The sequence below is a fragment of the Mustela nigripes genome, chromosome 5 (assembly GCF_022355385.1).
Source record: "Mustela nigripes isolate SB6536 chromosome 5, MUSNIG.SB6536, whole genome shotgun sequence".
Taxonomy (NCBI): domain Eukaryota; kingdom Metazoa; phylum Chordata; class Mammalia; order Carnivora; family Mustelidae; genus Mustela; species Mustela nigripes.
In genome coordinates this window covers 86892428-86910688 of record NC_081561.1, presented here as the reverse complement: position 1 = coordinate 86910688, position 18261 = coordinate 86892428, and the positions used below count along the sequence as shown (strand labels likewise).

Here is an 18261-nt window from a genome sequence, read left to right as displayed (position 1 = left end):
TAATGAATAAATAAAAGGGGCTTTCACTTTGTATTTTGTTTCGTTTGTCAAGTATTTGAAAACAATTATGAGTAGCTACAAGTGGTAACAGTTTTTCTTGTTCTTGTGTGTATGTGTGGCTGGCTGCATTTCAATCAATTCTGTACATTCCTTCAATGCTCATCACAATGAGTGTACTTTTAATACTATCATCTGTTTTAACCATCCCAACCCATCTCCCCTCTGGCAACTACCATTTTGTTTTCTATTAAATATAGAATATATAGTCTGGTTTTTTGTTGTCTTTTGTTTCTTTGTTCATTTGTTTTGTTTCATAAATTCCACATACAGGGGTGCCTGGGTGGCTCCGTTGGTTAAGCATCTGCCTTTGGTTCTGATCATGACCCTGGGGTCCTGGAATCAAGCCCCACGTCAGCCTTCTTGCTCAGTGGGAGACTGCTTCTCCCCAGCCTGCCGCTCCCCCTGCTTGTGCTTGCCCTCTCCCTCTCTCTGTGTCAAATAAGTACATCTTTTTAAAAAAATACCACATACAAGTGAAATCATATAGTATTTGTCTTCCTCTAACTTATTTCAGTTAACATTATACTCTATAGCTCTCTAGCCATGTTGTTGTGAATGGCAAGATTTCAGATTTTTATGACGAATATTCCATTATACATTTATACACACACATCATTTCATTATCCATTCACTGCTTGACGGACACTTGGTTGCTTCCATAATTTGTCTGTTGTAAATAAACCTGCAGTAAGCATAAGGGTGCATTTATCTTTTCAAATTAATGTTTTTATTTTCTTTGAGTAAAGACTCAGTAGTAGAATTACTAGCTCATATGGTAATTCTATTTTTAGTTTTTTGAGGAACCTCCATACTGTTTCCTACAGTGGCTGCACCAGTTTGTATTCCCACTAACAGTGTGTGAGGGTTCCTTTTTCTGCACGTCCTCACTAACACTGTTTCTTGAGTTTTGATTTTAGCCATTCTGACAGGTATAAATATCTCATTGTAGTTTTGATTTGCATTTTCTTGATGGAGAGTGATGTTAACACCTTTCCATGTGTTTGTCTGTCTATGTCTTCTTTTGAAAAATGTCGGTGCATTTCCTCTGCCCAATTTTAATTGGATTATTTGGTTTTTATTGAATTGTATAAGTTCTTTATATATTTTGGATAACGACTTATCAGTTACATCATTTACAAGCATCTTCCATTCAGTAGGTTGCCTTTTGTTTTGTTGATAGTTTCCTTCACTGTGCAAAAGCTTTTTATTTTGGTGTACTCTCAAAAGTAATTGGATTTTTTCCCCCTTGCCAGAGGAGACATATCTAGAAAAATGTTTTTATAGCCAATGTCAACGAAATTTTTTTCTAGGAATTTTATGATTTCAGGTCTCACATTTAGGTCTTTAATCCATTTTGAGTTTGTTTTTGTATATGGTCTAAGAAAGTGGTCCAATTGCATTCTTTTGCACGTACCTGTCCAGATTTCCCAGCACCATTTGTTAAAGAGACTGTCTTTTTCCCATTGTACTTGCCTCCTTTGTCAAAGATTAATTGACTCTAAAAGTATGGGTTTGTTTCTGCACTGTCTATCCTGTTACATTGATCTATATGTCTGCTTTTGTGTCAGTACCATTCTGTTTTAATTACCACAGCTTTGTCATAGATCTTGAAATCTGGGATTATGATGCTTCCAGTTTTGTTCTTCTTTTTCAAGATTGCTTTGGCTTTTTGGGGTCTTTTATAGTTCCATGCAAATTTTAGGATTATTTGTTCTATGAAAAATGCTATTGGTATTTTGAAAGAGAATGAACTAAATCTGTGGATTGCTTTGAGTAGTATAGACATTTTAAACAATATTAGTTCTTCTAATTCATGAACATGGAATCTTCCCCTTTGTTTTTGTCATCTTCAGTCTCTTATCAGTGTTTTATTTTCAGAGTATAGGTCTTTCATGAATTTGATTAAGGTTATTGCTAGGTATTATATTCTTTTTTGGTGCAACTGTAAATGGAATTGTTCTCTTAATTTCTCCCTCTGCTACTTCCTCATTAGTATATAGATATGTTGTAAAGATTTCTGTGTATTAATCTTGTATCTTGTGATTTTACTTAATTCACTGATCAGTTCCAGTAGTTTTTTGGTGTAATATTTAAGGCTTTCTGTATATAGTACCATGTTTTCTGCAAACAGGGGAAGTTTTGCTTCTTTACCATTTTGGATGCTTTTTACTTCTTTTTCTTGTCTGATTGCTGTGGCAAGGACTTCCAGTACTATATTGAATAAAAGTGGACATTCTTGTCTTATTCCTGATCTTAGAGGAAAAGCTGTCAGTTTTTCACTACTGAGTATGATGTTAGCTGCAGGTTTTTCATATATGGCCTATATTACATTGAGGTATGCTCCTTTTGAAGTGGTAACAGTTTCTGTTGGTTTGTGAGACAAGGTTCACCCTGGATCCTTAGGAGATTATAGTTTATAGGACCACAGAAAAATTAACTTGCAGCACCCAAGTTAATGGACGAGTATTTTTTTCATCCCAATTTTAAGGTAATTAAAAATCAAATCAATACTTACAGAATCCCAAAACTTTTCACAGAACACTGAAAACTACTGATCATGCTTTATATAATACTCTCTCTATAGAAGGAGAGTATAATTCTGTTACATTTAAATTCTTTAGAGAAATTGTAAATATTGGAGAAATGGGAAAGTATTTCTCACTGGAAAGGGTTAGATTATTATGAGTAAATCCTCATTAAAAAATAAACTATGTTCTGGAAATTTCAGAATTAAAAAAAAAAATCTATTTTACACAAGAGTGGTTGACAGACGAGCCCACAAATTAGCCCCTAAGTAACTGAAGTAAAAGTAATTAGCTATCATGTGATTACATCATGCATTTTTTTAAAGTTAGTTTAGCATTCTGAAAGATTCTCATGACTATTTTCTGAGGTTTTTACAAATCTGATTTGCAGTTCTGGATTGGAAACTCTGTTCACTCCCACTGTGGGATAGCAAAGGAGAGTAAGGATTTTTTTTCCCCCTGGTTGGAGAATTTTTATCCTTTCATTAAAGCGACTGTTCACCTCCTCTCTATGGGGGAATCATAGATCCTAGTGTTATAAAGGCACTCTGAAGATGCCCTACTTTAGTTCTGTGCCATTACATGCATGGTTTTGTCAAGCTGTGCAAAGAGGAAACTTCCAAAACCAAACACATTTCATACTCCTTCAGAAAGCTGGATATTTAAAGGTACCCTGTGGTGAGTGAACCCCTTTTGCAAGGCAAATGCTTCCCTAAGGTGCTGTCTGGGTAATAGAAAATCTCCTGGGGCTTTAAAAAGCCATTAATACTTTTCTTGCTGCACTTGCCCCCACTGATCCAAGTAATTAGCACAATGGTTCCTCCTTGAAGGGAGTCCCTAGTCTCTAAGCAGCCAGTGGCCCCAGCCCCTCTGTGAAGCAAATCACCATGCTCCTGGTTACCTTCCACCCTCTGGTGCCAGGCATTTCTCTGTAGACTGGCAGATGTCTTGACTGCCACCTAGCCTTTTACTAAATTCCACTCAATGATTATAGCCTGTTTGGCATCAAAGTTAAGTTGAGAACTAAAAATAAAATGAGGGCATCGTTACCCATGGTTTCTCATGTCACTTCCAGCTGATGAGTCTTGGAAAGAAGCATAGCATGAGAATTGCTTGTATTTTTTGATGAGGAGTTATATAATCAATTGCTGTATATCAAAAATAATAGTAATTAAGCCCCTGGGTTTAAATTCTGAGGTCCATTGCTTATCTGCATAACATTACTGAGCAAATAATTTAATTACTTTAAACTGATTCAGAGGGCTGTTGTGAAGTGAAGGAAGTCCTATTAAAACCCATGAACAGGGTATATAATCAGTGTAATCAATGTTTTAGTAATTTTGGGGGGTTTTTAAAAGATTTTATTTATTTGTATATGTATGTATGTATGTATGTTAGAGAGCATACAAGGCGGGGGAGGAGCAGAGAGAAAGGAAGAGAAAGAATCTCAAGCAGACTTCATACTGAGTGTGGACGTGCGGGGCTCAGTCTCATGACCTGAGATCATGACCTGAACTGAAATCAAGAGCTGGGTGCTTATTAGCTATCAGGGAGATTCAAATCAAAATCACATTGAGATACTACCTTATACCAGTTAGAATGGCCAAAATTAACAGGACAGTAAAAACAAGTGTTGAAGAGGATGTGGAGAAAGGGAAACCCTCCTTACACTGTTGATGGAAATGCAAGTTGGTGGAACCACTTTGTAAAACAGTGTGGAGATTCCTTAAGAAATTAAAAATAGAGCTACCCTATGACTCTGCAGTTGCACTACTGGGTATTTACCCCAAATATACTGATGTAGTGAAAAGAAGGACCATCTGTACCCCAATGTTTATAGCAGCAATGGCCACAATCACCAAACTGTGGAAAGAGCCAAGATGCCCTTCAGCAGACAAAAGGATAAAGAAGATATGGTCCATATATGCAATGGAGTATTATGCTTCCATCAGAAAGGATGGATACCCAACTTTTGTATCAACATGGACAGGACTGGAGGGGATTATGCTGAGTGAAATAAGTCAAGCAGAGAGAGTCAGTTATACGGTTTCACTTACTTGAGGAGCATAAGGAGTAACACACGGAGGACATTAAGACAAGGAAAGGAAAAGCGAATTGGGGGAAATTGGAGTGGGAGACAACCCATGAGAGACTGTGGACTCTGAGAAACAAACTGAGGGTTTTAGAGGGGTGGGGGTTGGGGGATGGCTGAGCCTGGTGGTGTGTATTATGGAGGGCACGTATTGCATGGAGCACTGGGTGTGGTGCATAAACAATCTTGGAACACTGAAAAAATAAAATTAAATTAAAAGAAAAAAAAGAGCTGAATGCTTAACTGACTGAGCCCCACGCTCCACTCTTAGTTGTTTTTATCATCATTTTCATTATTAATAGTGTTTCTTTGGCATCTTATACTTAGGGCAGATATTACTAGAAAAGGTAAAGAAAGAGGAGTAAACAAATCATTTTTTAATGCTCTTTCTCCCCTCCATGGCCACTCTGTAGAATGTGACAAACTGAGGCGGGATGGCTACCGAAGTTCTCAGTACTACTCCCAGGGACCCACCTTTGCAGCCAATGCCAGCCCACTCTGTGATGATTATCAGGATGAAGATGAAGAAACAGATCAAAAGGTAAGCCTTCCCATTCAACGTGGGATCCTGAATTGGGTCTCAGAACAGGAAAAGGACCTAAGTTGAAAAACTGGTGAAATCAGAATAAAATCTGGTTTCAGTTAACAATACTATCCCAAATTAATTTTCTAATTTTGACGAAGGTGCCATGATTATGTAACACATCCACAATACGAGAAGCTAGTTAAAGGGTTCACAAGGGGTTCTCAGTGCTATCATTGCAACTTTTTTGCAACTCTAAAATTAGTCTACAATTTGTTTGAAAAGATAAGGTCAGGATTTAAGAATCTCATTAAAAGATCACAATCAGTATATTTGAATATTCTCTTTTGGATAGAAAAAAAATGAAAAGTCTTATTTTTGTTGTTTAGGTTTTTCATATGACTTAAGAACCCAGTCAAATTAAAAAAAAAAAAAAAACTCGAAGTACAACAGGCAAATGCCGCTGTTTCACAAGTGGTCGGTGTTTTTCAGAAAGATTGAATAGAGGGAGCCCTTTAATATTACGGCACCCATCAGTTCACTGTAGAGATGCTGTTTCATATGCGTGGTCCTTTTTCTCATGCCATCTCTTATGGTAAGTGCAGACTACTTAAGACAAATATATTTTCTCAGTAATAGAAGCCTATGAAAGAATAAAAATGTAGGGCAATTTTGACTTAAATGTTTGTGGGGTTTTTTTTCCCTTTTCTTCTCTTTTCTTTTCTTTTTTTTTTCACTTTATTTAGTACTGTGGACTTAGAATTTGGACATGTTTTGGTTTAGAAACCACTTTTAATTAATCTAAGAAATATCAGCAGAATTAGGTCAATATATAAATGTGTTCCTGTTTAGGGAACATTATTCAAAGTTTATTGTGTTTCCACAAATAAATAACATCAGAAAAAAGGGTGGATAACAGATAACTAAAAATGGGAGAGTACTACCATAATGTTTTAGTCTTCTGGTGGTGATGGGACCCGAGGTGGTTTTTTTTGTTTGCTTGTTGAGAATGTTTTTTTCCTGTTCCTTTAAAAATATTTTCGCACATTAGTTTTGTTCTTTGGGACTTAAAATACACAAAGAAGTTCTCTTACTCTGATAGGAAAAGCAGCTACTTCAAAATTGATCTGGTTTTTAATTTTAGAACTTTTTATTTTTCTCTCACTGACATGAGTAAGAAAAATAGAAATTAGAAGATGAATTAGTCAGGATTTTTTTCTGTTCTTTTAAATTTTTTTTCCAGGCTTATTCAAATTATAATTGACAGAATAATTATATGTATTTAAAGTGTGATGATATGGCATATATATATATATATATATATATATATATATATATATATATATATTTTTTTTTTTTTAAGATTTTATTTATTTATTCGAGAGTGTGTGAGCAAGAGAGCACAAGTGGCAGGGGCAGGGCAGAGGGAGAGGGAGAAGCATGCTTCCCCTGAGCCTGGGATCCTGACCTGGGCCAAAGGCAGATGCTTAACTGACTGAGCCACCCAGGTGCCCCTGATGTCAGGGGCATACGTATGTGTTTAACATGCCTGTCACCTCACATAGTTTCTTTTGCATATGGTGAAAATCCTTAAATTTTACTCTCTTCTTGGATCTTAAGTACACAACACAGTAGTATTAACTGTAGTCACTGTGCAGTACATTAGATTCCCAGAGCTTATTCAACTTATAACTAAAGGCTTGTACCCTTTTGACTGGCATCTCCCCAAATTCCCCACCTGTGAGATTTGTCTTTCTTTATTCAGATACACTTCAGCCTTTTACTGATGCTAAAAGGAAGAAAATTGAGTTTAGAGTGGGACCCAGTTATTAGGCAGAGCGGTTTGGGTACAGTCTGATTATGTAAGTATCTAGGAGCGTAGAGTCCCTTGGTAGCAAATTGACATTATGGAGACGACATCCAAAGGCCTTTGGGAAAGTGGAATTGGAGTTTCTAAATTCTCACACAGCTGGTTACTTAGGATGATGCTCACATCTGAGGGAAGTCTTGTCTGTGGACGAGTTTCTATTCCTGTGTGCATTGCAATGGGCCCCTTTGAGCAGCTGTCTCCCAAATGTGTGGAGAAAGTAAAAAATCCTTATCTCTGAGAACACAAGGCACCTGTCACACTACACGTGAGTCAGCAGATAATGATAATATGGGAAAGAATATATACATAAATGTCATCCTTTAGATGATAGGACATGACATATGACATATCCTATTAAGTGTAAGAAGGACCGTAGCGTGACTTGGTAGCCCTAGGATCCACTAGAGCGGAAACCAGAGTTTGGCTGTGGAACCTTAGAACTCTTCTTAGGGCCAAATGCTGCTTCTGTAAAATGGAGGCATGGGAACAGCAGAGGAGCCTTCGCTGGTGTGTGTGCGGGAAGGTGAACTGTTTCGGGGGCTCCCTGAAAACCCCCTCTGGGTTATAGGCTCCATCACAGTGTCTGGACTCTCGGCCTTCCTATGCTTGGACCCTCATAAAAGTGCATAGTTGCTTTTAAACCTTACCTTCCTTTACTGCTAAATGCCTTTGGGTTTAAGTGTTTTTGACATCCTTAGAATATACTGTTAGTGATATTTAAAGAGAGCTTTTTTTTTCTTAAATATATAGAACTAAGTAGAAGTATGTTCAGAATTTTTTAAATTATCAGGCCTGAATGTCTTCTCAATGTAAGAAATTTTTTGAGAATAAAATAGATACCAAGTTATATAATGTATTAATCATGAATGATTATATATTAATTAAACATCCACTAACAAACTATTCCATCATGTTAACAAACTGACTTCCTTAAAAAAAAAAAAAATTGCTTCCTTCCTTCCCTTCTGCCCTCCATCCCGTTCTCAGTTAGACTATATCATTCAGTGTTGCATTAACTTCTGTAACTTCTTGGTTCCACGGAACATCCAAAAAGCCACTTGCCTCTCACTGTTGCACATCCAATTTGATGGTCTTGGAGCACATTCTCCACTTTTTGTTTATTCATAGGTATTGGATTAATTACAGTGTTCTGTGCCAGACCATTTGCTTTTTTTTTTTTTTTTTAATTAACTATATATAAGTCAACAAGATCCAGTATTGCTTTCAGTCACAAAAGTCCTAAAATTGGTGTGGAAATTAACCTTTGTAGGTCATTGTGCTTTTTCTGCCACTTCTATGGGTCCTTCCCTCCCCCACCCCCCTGTCCCCCGCAAATAGTGCTGAAGTAGCTGCCATTGAAGAAGGTTTGATTGATGTGTACCCCACACAGTGCCTAGTGCATGATGGGCTATGTTGCTGGCTCATTCATTCAACAGTTATTTCTAGAACAGTCACTACTAAGTACATACCCTGAATCAGGAGTCCTTATTAAAAATCTGTGTCCCTCCGCTCACTGCTCACCAAATCACAATGATGCACGGAAGTCTCTATGTGGCTCAGCCATCATTGGTAGTCACTGGGACATATTCCTTTATCCCTCCTCAGTGTGTTCCTAAACCTAACTACTTTAAGCACAGACTTACAATTCATTTTCAAGTTAACTATTACTCAGGTCCTGTGTGCCAGGGACTCTTGTAGATGCTGGAGACATAACAATGAAGCAAGCAGAAGAAATCCTTGCCCTTAGGAGTGGTTGATCTGACAGTGAGACACGAGTAAGTTAGCAGTGATGCTGTATTAGAACTCTGGAGGAAAATAAAGCAGAATGAGACAGAGGGGAGGTTGCTGTTGCAAATGAAAAGGGCAAGCCTTCCTGAGCAAAGAGGTGATTGGGATGAAAAGAGTGATCCAGGCAGAAATCTCAGAGAGCATTCCATGGAGTAGAGCAGCTGATGCAATAAATGTTTCTAAGAATATATGACATATACCAGATATTGCAAAAGGCAATGATTAGTAAGGTATCTGTACTTGGCCTCAAGGAAGTTAAAGCTCTCTGGTAGGGAATAGCCTGAATAAAAAGGTTTTTACATATTACCTACTGCAGGAAGTGTTTGTCATATAGTAGCAGGTGAAAGAGAAAATTTTCTGGCTTGGCAGTGGGAAGTGGGGAAGGGTTGGGGAGAGGGTAAGGATATGCAAGGGGAAGAGTCATAGGGCGGTTGCAGTGGGCAAAACATACCGAGGACTAGACCAAAAGAGTGGCTGTGTCAGTGGCAAGAAAGGGAGATTCTAAGAGGTGAAATTAAGAGAGGGTGGTATCCTGGGAGTTTGGAGACTCATTTCACGTTTTAGCTTTGCCACTTGTTGGCTTCCTTCGGACGTATCAGGCATACGTCTGAATCCAGGCATTCATTTCCATATCTAGAAAGTGGGGAGTGGAATAAGATCACTCTCTTGAGATCTTTTTAAAAAGCTTCTCTCATTCATTCATTGACTCAACGAATACTTACGCAGCATCTCCAACAAAGCAAGCAACCTTGTAGGTTCTGCCGACCCCTCAGGTGAAAAAGACAAAGTCCCTGTCATCAAAGGGAGAACAGCAGTAAGCGAATAGAGCACAGAGTGGTGATACATGTTAAGAAGAAAAATACAACGTAGTAAGGAGAGTTTTAGAGTGACAGGGCTGCTATTTTTAGATTGAGTGTCCAAGAAGGGCTGTCTGAGGGTGTCATTAGAGTAGACCTCAGAATGAAGTGTAGGAACACCGCATGTGACTGTCTTTGGGAAGAAGAGATAGTAAGTGCAAAGGCCTGGAGACAGTAATATGGTTTTCCTGTGGGGGAAATAGACAGATACCACCAGAGTGGCTGGATTGGGCACGGTGAGGACTTTGGATTTGTTGTTCCTAGGTGAGATGGGGAGGTCCTGGAGGAACTGAGGTGGAAAGTAGCATGATCTGATTTGCTATTTAATAGAACAGCTACTATATGGCAATAAGACTGTGGAGAGTTGAAGATGGAATTAGAGAGACAAGTCACTAGGCCATTGCAGTAATCCTGGCAAAGATAGAGATGATGTGGGCTGGGCCCAGGGTGACAGTGGTAGTATTTTATTTTATTTTATTTTTTAAGATTTTATTTATTCATTTGAGAGAGAGAGAGAAAATGGGAAAAGGGAGGGAGCCCAACATAGGACTTGATCTCAGGACGTTGAGATCGTGACCTGAGCTGAAGGCAGATGCTTAACCATCTGAGCCACCCAGGTACCCTGATTCTAGCTTTATTTTATTTTATTTTGGATCCTATAGAATTTCCTGAAATTACAAGAAAAAGAAGAGTCAGGGATAATTTCCTTTACTGTCTTTCCAGCTTGATCCCTCTAGAGTGTCGTTTCTTCCTTCCTCCCTCCCTTCCTTCCTTCCTTGAATCCCATTTCAAAAATTATATGACCCTTGAGAAATTCTCTTCCACCGACCCTACCCTCTTCATGTCATCAGTCATCTTCCTCTGCTTAGATTTCATGGCCCACACTTAACATTCTCTTCTTTGCATACACTTTCACCTCTCCTGGCCCCTCTCCCCTTCTGCCAGTTTCCTACAGAAATCCCTCCTTCCCCCAGTTTCGTGCGGCTCTACCCCTGCTCTGTACTAAAGCCTGGTTAGCTGAACAAGACTAGAGGAAAACACCAGCATCTATAAGCTAGCTGTACTGGAAATTTCTGACCTCGAACCTAACGTGGCAGCAGTCCTACCATACCAGCTCATCATTCATTCTTCCACTCTACCAAATTATATTTCACACCTTCTTCTCAAATCTCCAAACACCATGTTCTCTACTTTACTCTCAGATACTTACTGTCTTTGGTATTTACTACACTGGGTGGGGGGTGGGGTGAGGGCAGGGGGTGGGGGGGCGCACAGTCCAAAGTATATCCTTTCACAACCAGACCTATTGAACTGCTTGCATCTGGTCCACCATCTACTCGCCCTTTCCTGCCACTGTAATGGGTGAATAGTCCTTGCTGCTTTCTACGCTGTTGTATCCCAAGTGCCTACCTAGATTTGGGTTTGGCATGTAGTGAAGACTCAGTCGTTTTTCAGTGGAATGATTAAGACCAACTTCTCAAGGACTTCATAACTGCAGTTTACCCCTCTCCCTTTTACCTAATCAGTTTTCTCTCTCTGTTGCATCATAACCATCATTATTTGAACATGCTGTGTTTTCTTTCATCTTGATGGAACCCTCCTTTGACCTTTCATCCCCCTCCAAATTCTGCCATGTTTTCCAGTTCTTTAAAAGAACTTCTCCAAGGAACTGTCTAGACTTGCTATCAATACTGCCTGTCTCCTTTGAACCCCCTCCGAATAAGCTTTTATCCCCACCACGCTACTGAAATTACTCCTGTTAAGTCTAATCATCACGTCTACCTTGCCAGATCTAATAGTGAGTTCTCAGCCTTCCTCTGATTCAACCTCTCAGTGGCCTTTGACATAGTTTACTATTCTTTTGTTCTTAAAATACTTTCTGTGCTTGGCTTTCAGAAGACCACACACTCTGGTTTGCCTCATCGCTCGTGATCCATTGCTTCTCAGTCATTTATTGGATGCTCTTCCATGTGTCTGAACCGTGGTGTAATTCTGCTCCTCTGAAACCCGCTCACTCCTTGGGTGATTTCATTGAGTCCCATGACCTTAAGTTCCATGCACTGAAGTTTCCTAAATTTCTATTGCTAGTCCAGACTCATATATTTTTCTGCTTACTATACATTCCCACCTAAATGTCTTATGGGCATCTCAGATTTCCCAAATCCTAGCATGTGATTCTCCCAACCCTACTTGCTCCTCTCATAGTTTTCCCCAGCTCGGTAAACCATAACTCCATTCCCCTAGATGCTTAAGTGAAAAATGTTGAGAACTTTCCTGATTTTTTTTTTATTCTCCCACTGTAAGTAAATTCTATAGAATTACCAATGATTGAACCACTACTAAGACCTCACATCTGACGTTATGTAATGATTAAGTCGAGGGCATGTTTCTGAGACTGGGTGGTAGGGGTATGTTGGAAGTGAGGTGGTAAAGGACCAAGGCAGGGAAAAGATGGATTAGCTCTCTAATTGTCTTGAGTTCACCAAGAGTGTTTACTGGGATAGTGGTGGAGAGAGACTGAGTTGGGATCACAGGATGGCCATGCTAAGTGAAGGAGTTAGCTTTTATTGCAGAGTTCTTAGGAAGTCACCAACATATTTTTGAAGCAGAGCACTTTGGGATTATGTATTTATAACAAAAGTTATATATACCATCTTTTGTTAGATGAAACTGATTTTCAAATTTACATAATGTATCCAGTCTAACTGTAGAACTTCTAGAAAGGGAGTATTTTAACAGACTGATTTCTATTTTTAAAAATAGAGAAATTTTATCAAAAATTCAGATGGGATTGACCGGAAAAAAAAGATAAGTATGTTAGGTAATGGATGGATTTACTAATCTTCTTGTGGCAATCATTTTGCAGTCTATACATAAATCAAATTATCACATTTTATACCTTAAACTTACACAATGTTCTATGTTGATTGTATATTGAGAAAGCTGGGTAGAAAAATGAAGTCCATTAAAAAAAAAAAGAAAAGGACCAAATTGTGAAAAGCACCAAGCTTGGATGGTTTCGTAGAGAAGGTTCTAGTAAAGCTTTTAAAGAGTAAGTAAATCCAATGCTTGAAACTTTCGCAGAGCAAAGAAAAAGAATATGGTGTGTGGGGGGTATTTGTTTGTTTGTTTGTTTGTTTGTTTGTTTTTAGTGAATTAGCTTAACCTTGAGGCCAAACCTGACAAAGACTACACAAAGCAGAAAATCAGCTGGCCAGTCTCACTCACAAATATTGTCATTGGAAGTCATAAGTGGAATGTTAAGAAACATAATCTAACAGCTCATTACAAGACAAATAACTAAAAAATCAACCTGGATTTATCCCATTAATAATGCAAGGATCTTCAGTATTGGTTAGTCTAATCACATGGCAATCCTATTGAAGAGAAAAATCAGGTCAAAACCATAAATACTGACAAGGTATTTGATACAATTCAATAGCCATTCTTGATTTAAAAAAAAAAAAAAAAACCTATAATATAGGACCAAGTAGATACTCATAAGTTAAAATGTATCTGCATTGTCACCAAATCCAACATGATTTTTAATGAGCCATTCTTGTTAGAGTGAGGCATAAGACAGCACATTCACTATCACTATTATTGGGGAAAACTAGCCAGAACGATTAGAAAAGGTATAGAAGAAGAAGCTCAAAAATAGGAAAGCCTGAGATGATATTATCATTCTTTGTACACGGTAAGTCTGTATACTTGGTGAATCCAGGAAAATAAAAATTTGAAACTGCAATCAATAGTAGAATTCAGTGACAGAGTAAGGTATGAAATTGATGTATAGAAATCAATAATTTTCATATCTACAAAAGAAAGTAATAAGATGTAGGAAAAATCTTAAGTTGTGCTAGCAGACCAAGTAGGGATAAATTAATAAAAATGTAAGATTTTTGTGCAAAAAATTTTAAATACTGTAGAAGAACACAAGATTTGAATAAATGAAAAGACTTATGCCCTTAGAGGACTCAGTATCAAAAAACTCATTTCTGTCCAAGTTAATTTATAAAATTAACACAATACCAATAAGAAGTTGACTAGTTTAGTTTTGGTTTGGTTTAGAGTCAATTTGGGGGATGGGAAGAGGAGGGAGAGAAGAGAGAACCAGAGAGGCTGAATCTTAAGGGTCAAAGCTAGGAAAGCTGTAAGGTCTAGGAGCACTAAGAAAGGAGAACTGGCCTCACCGAGTATTTAAGAGTCAGGAATGACTCAGTGTGGAACCTGGGTATACAGACCAGTGGGACAGAATGTTAAATATAGAATATAAAGTTCAACAGGAAACCTAAATCTCTTTTTTTTTTTAAGATTTTATTTATTTATTTGATAGAGATAAGCAGGAAGAGAGGCAGGCAGAGAGAGAAGAGGAAGCAGGCTCCCTGCTGAGCAGAGAGCTCTATGCAGGGCTTGATCCCAGGACCCTGGGACCATGACCTGAGCTGAAAGCAGAGGCTTTAACCCACTGAGCCACCCAGGCGCCCCAGGAGACCTAAATCTTTATAGTATATGACCAAGTTGGCATTTAAAATCCCATGGGAGTCCAGTAACTATAAAAGGGGCTCCCAGCCAGAAGTTTATGGTTTCCGTGTTAAGAACAAGACCCTTAAGTTCAGTTCGTGTTCTTAAAAGTCACTCTGACAGTTGGGGTTATTTTAGATACAGACTATGTAGACGTCAATGTGAGGGAAAATTCAGGGAAATACTTTGGTTTGTATTTTCCTCGGTAAACCGTTTGGTGAGAACAGTGGACTACATAGACTTTAACAAGTGCTTTAGGCTGCAAATACTCTGACATTGAAAGAAGCATGTAGAGTGAAAAGCATCTAATTTGCATTCAACCATATGAAGCATTTATTACATGCCCAGGATGGTAGCACTCTTCTAAAATGAGTATTACTAATAAGGTAAAGGCTAAATACCTAAATTAGAACAGAAAACCTAGGGGACATGTGTTCTGGGTGTTTATTCTAGAGAATTATTTATTCTACAGTGTATCCTAATGCAAAACATTAAGTAAGACTCCAGTTCTTGGTGTAAGGAATGGTGTTTTGCTAACAATACCCATATGTATCTTTCAAAGTGTAACAAGAAAAATAATTAAAATATTTCCAGTGATAGAGGTTATATATAAACCTGCTGATTGAAAAATGCTGTCTGCAAAGGGTTTTAGAAATCTCACAAAATACCTTTTTTTTTTTTTCAACTGTGAAATCAGAGAGTAGTCCTTGCTTTAGTACTGTTGAAGTCTTGAAGGTTTTTGTGTGTTCAGTTTTCAGTGTGTACCAAGTACTACCGAACAGGTTTTTCAGGTATTTGAAGGAAGTTCAGTTAGAGATGCCAAAACATTTCCTGTGAGTTGATAGGGCATTTCTTCAACTGCCATTGTTGGAGGTTGTATTTGATGATAGGCTCACTGCATCAGGGAAACATTCATAGAGGCCCCATTGTCTCAACAGAAAGGATGTCAGTCATGGGTTACTCAATCTCTTGTGTAAAATTAACCCCCAAACACATAAATTAGACTGGGATTATAGCAATAAAAGGTTGGCTTTAATAGTATTGATAGAACCCCAGAGTTTCCATTTCCTGTTATTCTTTGAACTGGCATCTCAGGTTCTGTTTTAGTCTTCATTGATGAGGCATAGTTAAATCAAAGAAAGACTTTGAAGAAGACAATAGGACAGGAGCCTTGCTCTGAGAGTGCACAGGTGGGAATCTTACATCACATGATGCTTGAGAACACTGATTTGCGGTGGCTTTTCCACCTGTTGAAGCCGAGTAGTCTTACATAAATTGCTTCTCTCCATGAGCTTCAGTTTCCACACTATAAAGAGTTATAAGCCCTGTGTTGTGGTTTGCTCAGGACAGGACTGGTTTACAGCTGCTAGCGTGTATAATTATTCAGAGCACCACCTTTCACTTTCCAAGGAATTCTGGCTTTGATAGTAAATTACATGGCTACCTTATCTACCTTGGAGAGGGATGCGGTGAGGTTGAAATGAATTAAGGTTTATGGAATTCTTAGCTGGTGCCTGGCACACAGAATATGCTCAAGTAATGATTAGTACAGTATCCTTAAACTGCTTGATTTTTCAACCAGACTTGAAAGAAAATGACCTCATGGACAGTGACATTTGGCCACTCTCCCAGCCATCCTCAGTCTCTTATTCCACCCACCTAGAATTGTTTACCTAAAGCAATGAATTTGAGAGGTTTGAGCAGCTACTAAAAAAATTCTGGTGGTTTTGTCTTTGTAGGTTATCGCCAAGTAGAGCTACTAGCGATCATACTCGTATTAACTTTATAATAATGGTACAACATTTTAGAACATTTTCCAAACTTTTTACACAGTGTATCTCTTTTTCCATGGGAACTCCTGTGAAAGAAGTGTTTCGTAATCATTACTATCATTTTAATGATCTGAAGTCTGAGACTCAGAATTTATGAAATTACTTACTTTCCTAGGAGCACGTGGCTAGAGTGTGTCAGGGAAGACATGAGTGCAAGGCCTCTTACTTTATACTCCATTTCCTTTTCCTTGTGCTATGTTGGTGAAACAAAAGGGCGAGGTTATTAAATGAACCAAATTTCTTCTCATTATGCCTGCTATTGTTATTTTTCATTCTACTATTGACTTGTCTGATACTCATTCATTCATGATTTTTGGATTTTTTTTTTTTAACCGTTTATGTGCTCCTTGGGCTCAGTACATACACATAGTACCTGGCCTCAGGTGGTTTATGGTCTGGAAAAAACCCATGATACCTCTAGATGCTGTCATGTCAGGGCATCTCTGTGTGAATCATTTCAGGGCACTGTGGGAACACAGAGGAGTCTGCTAGTTTCATGTGTTCAGTGCGCTACAATTTGGGACACCTTGTTACTCTGTGTCTTACAAGAATGAGAGGACTGGGGACGGTTATTTTTCCAGGCCTTTATGCATTCAGACCGGTGAGGGTGTCTCTAGTAACTTGTCCCAGTTTCTCTTATTGTAAACATCCCATTACACTGGAATAAGGCTCTCTTCACGTCTGCCTTCCCCTCTAAATGGGGACACAGCATTCCTGTCTTGTTGATATTTCTATCATCTCCCAATATGGAACCAAGTGCCAGCATGCGGAGAAGTTGAGGAGCCAAAGACTAGGCTTAATGCTGTATGTGAATCTATTTAGTACTTACTGCAGCCACAAGAGGTAGCTTGGATTATACACAATCACAGATGAAGAAACTGTATTTTGGGGAGATGATATCATTGCTTCAGATCACATAGTTTTAAGATACTGAAACTGAAATCTCTCTTTTAGAGCAGTGTTACTGAGATTCAATTTATGTAAAATAAATACACATATTTAAATTATACAATTTAACAAGTTTTGACATATGTTAATACACATGAGCCCATCACAGTCATGACAGTGAACACCCTCAGCATCCTTAAAAGTGAGCCAGGATTCAAATCCAGATCTGTGGCTCCAGAGCTCCTGCTTTCCCTCCCATGGGGAGTGGATGGGGGAATTGAGTGTTAGCCATGTCAGCCTTTTCCTCCTCACCTCTTTCTCTTTGGGCGTTCTGAATTGTTGAGATGACAGAAAGAACAGCTTATACAACCCAATTATTCATCGATAAAAGAGTGAATAGATAAATATGGCATTGGAATGGAGTGTAAGCCCGAAAATGAGTGAATTGTAGGCTCACACAAAAACAGTGTTCTTATGTCTTAGAAACATAAGAACACAACACAGAGAATGAAACCATTTTTATTAAAGCCAAAGCAAATATAAAGATGTAATTTACACCTGTTTGTACACATATCATAAAAAGTAAGGGGATGATTAGTGCATAGCTCAGGAGAGGGGTTACCTTGGGAGATGCAAGGAGGAACATGGAGGTTGGAGGTAGATGCGGTTATTGGTAATATTTTATGTAAGTCATGGGTTGGTAGTAAGTTCTGATATAGTCATTATATTATGTTACATACTTTATATATATCATTTATGGAAATTAAAAGATTAAAAACAAATGCTGAATGATTTTAAACATTTATGTTCTAATTAAGTATCTTCTGTTATTTTAAGGGAAAGACCACTTAATGCAAGAGTTGAAATCCACAGTATTTTAACTCAATAGATAACATTGATAAAGGGGCTAGCTTTGTAGTAAATGGAATAATACACTGACTGGGAGAAAAGGAAGACAGTTATTTAATAAGGTGGACATGGTCACCACTACTGGGCCGTCATGGAAGTTGTTGGATGAACCATGAACTGTGTTTCTGTGTGGATCCATGTCTACCATCACTTCTTTTTTGGTTCTTGTTAGTCCAGAGGGGGAAAGAAAAATAGGAGAGAACAGAATTAAGTCCGGTTCTTTTTTGTCTGAATACACTAAGGGTAGAGGAAGCACAAGCCAAAAAAGACTGCAGAAGTTTTGACACCTTATGAAACCATCTAAAATCTTGAAAACCAAAAGTAAAGAGAGATGTAATTCTGGGAAGAAAGTCGCCAAAGACTGAATAAGTGTCCTACAAAAATGAGTGGATT

The 18261-nt window shown here is 38.2% G+C and overlaps 1 protein-coding gene across 5 annotated transcripts in view; it reads left to right on the top strand.

Annotated features, from left to right (window-relative positions):
- The window catches only part of NHSL1 (NHS like 1), a 229975-nt gene that overhangs the window by 185559 nt on the left and 26155 nt on the right, over nucleotides 1-18261 (top strand). For all 5 annotated transcript variants that reach the window (XM_059400815.1, XM_059400812.1, XM_059400816.1 and 2 more), the window contains exon 3: nucleotides 5091-5218. In XM_059400815.1, coding sequence (XP_059256798.1) covers nucleotides 5091-5218 — 128 coding nt within the window. The remainder of the gene's footprint in view (nucleotides 1-5090; nucleotides 5219-18261) is intronic.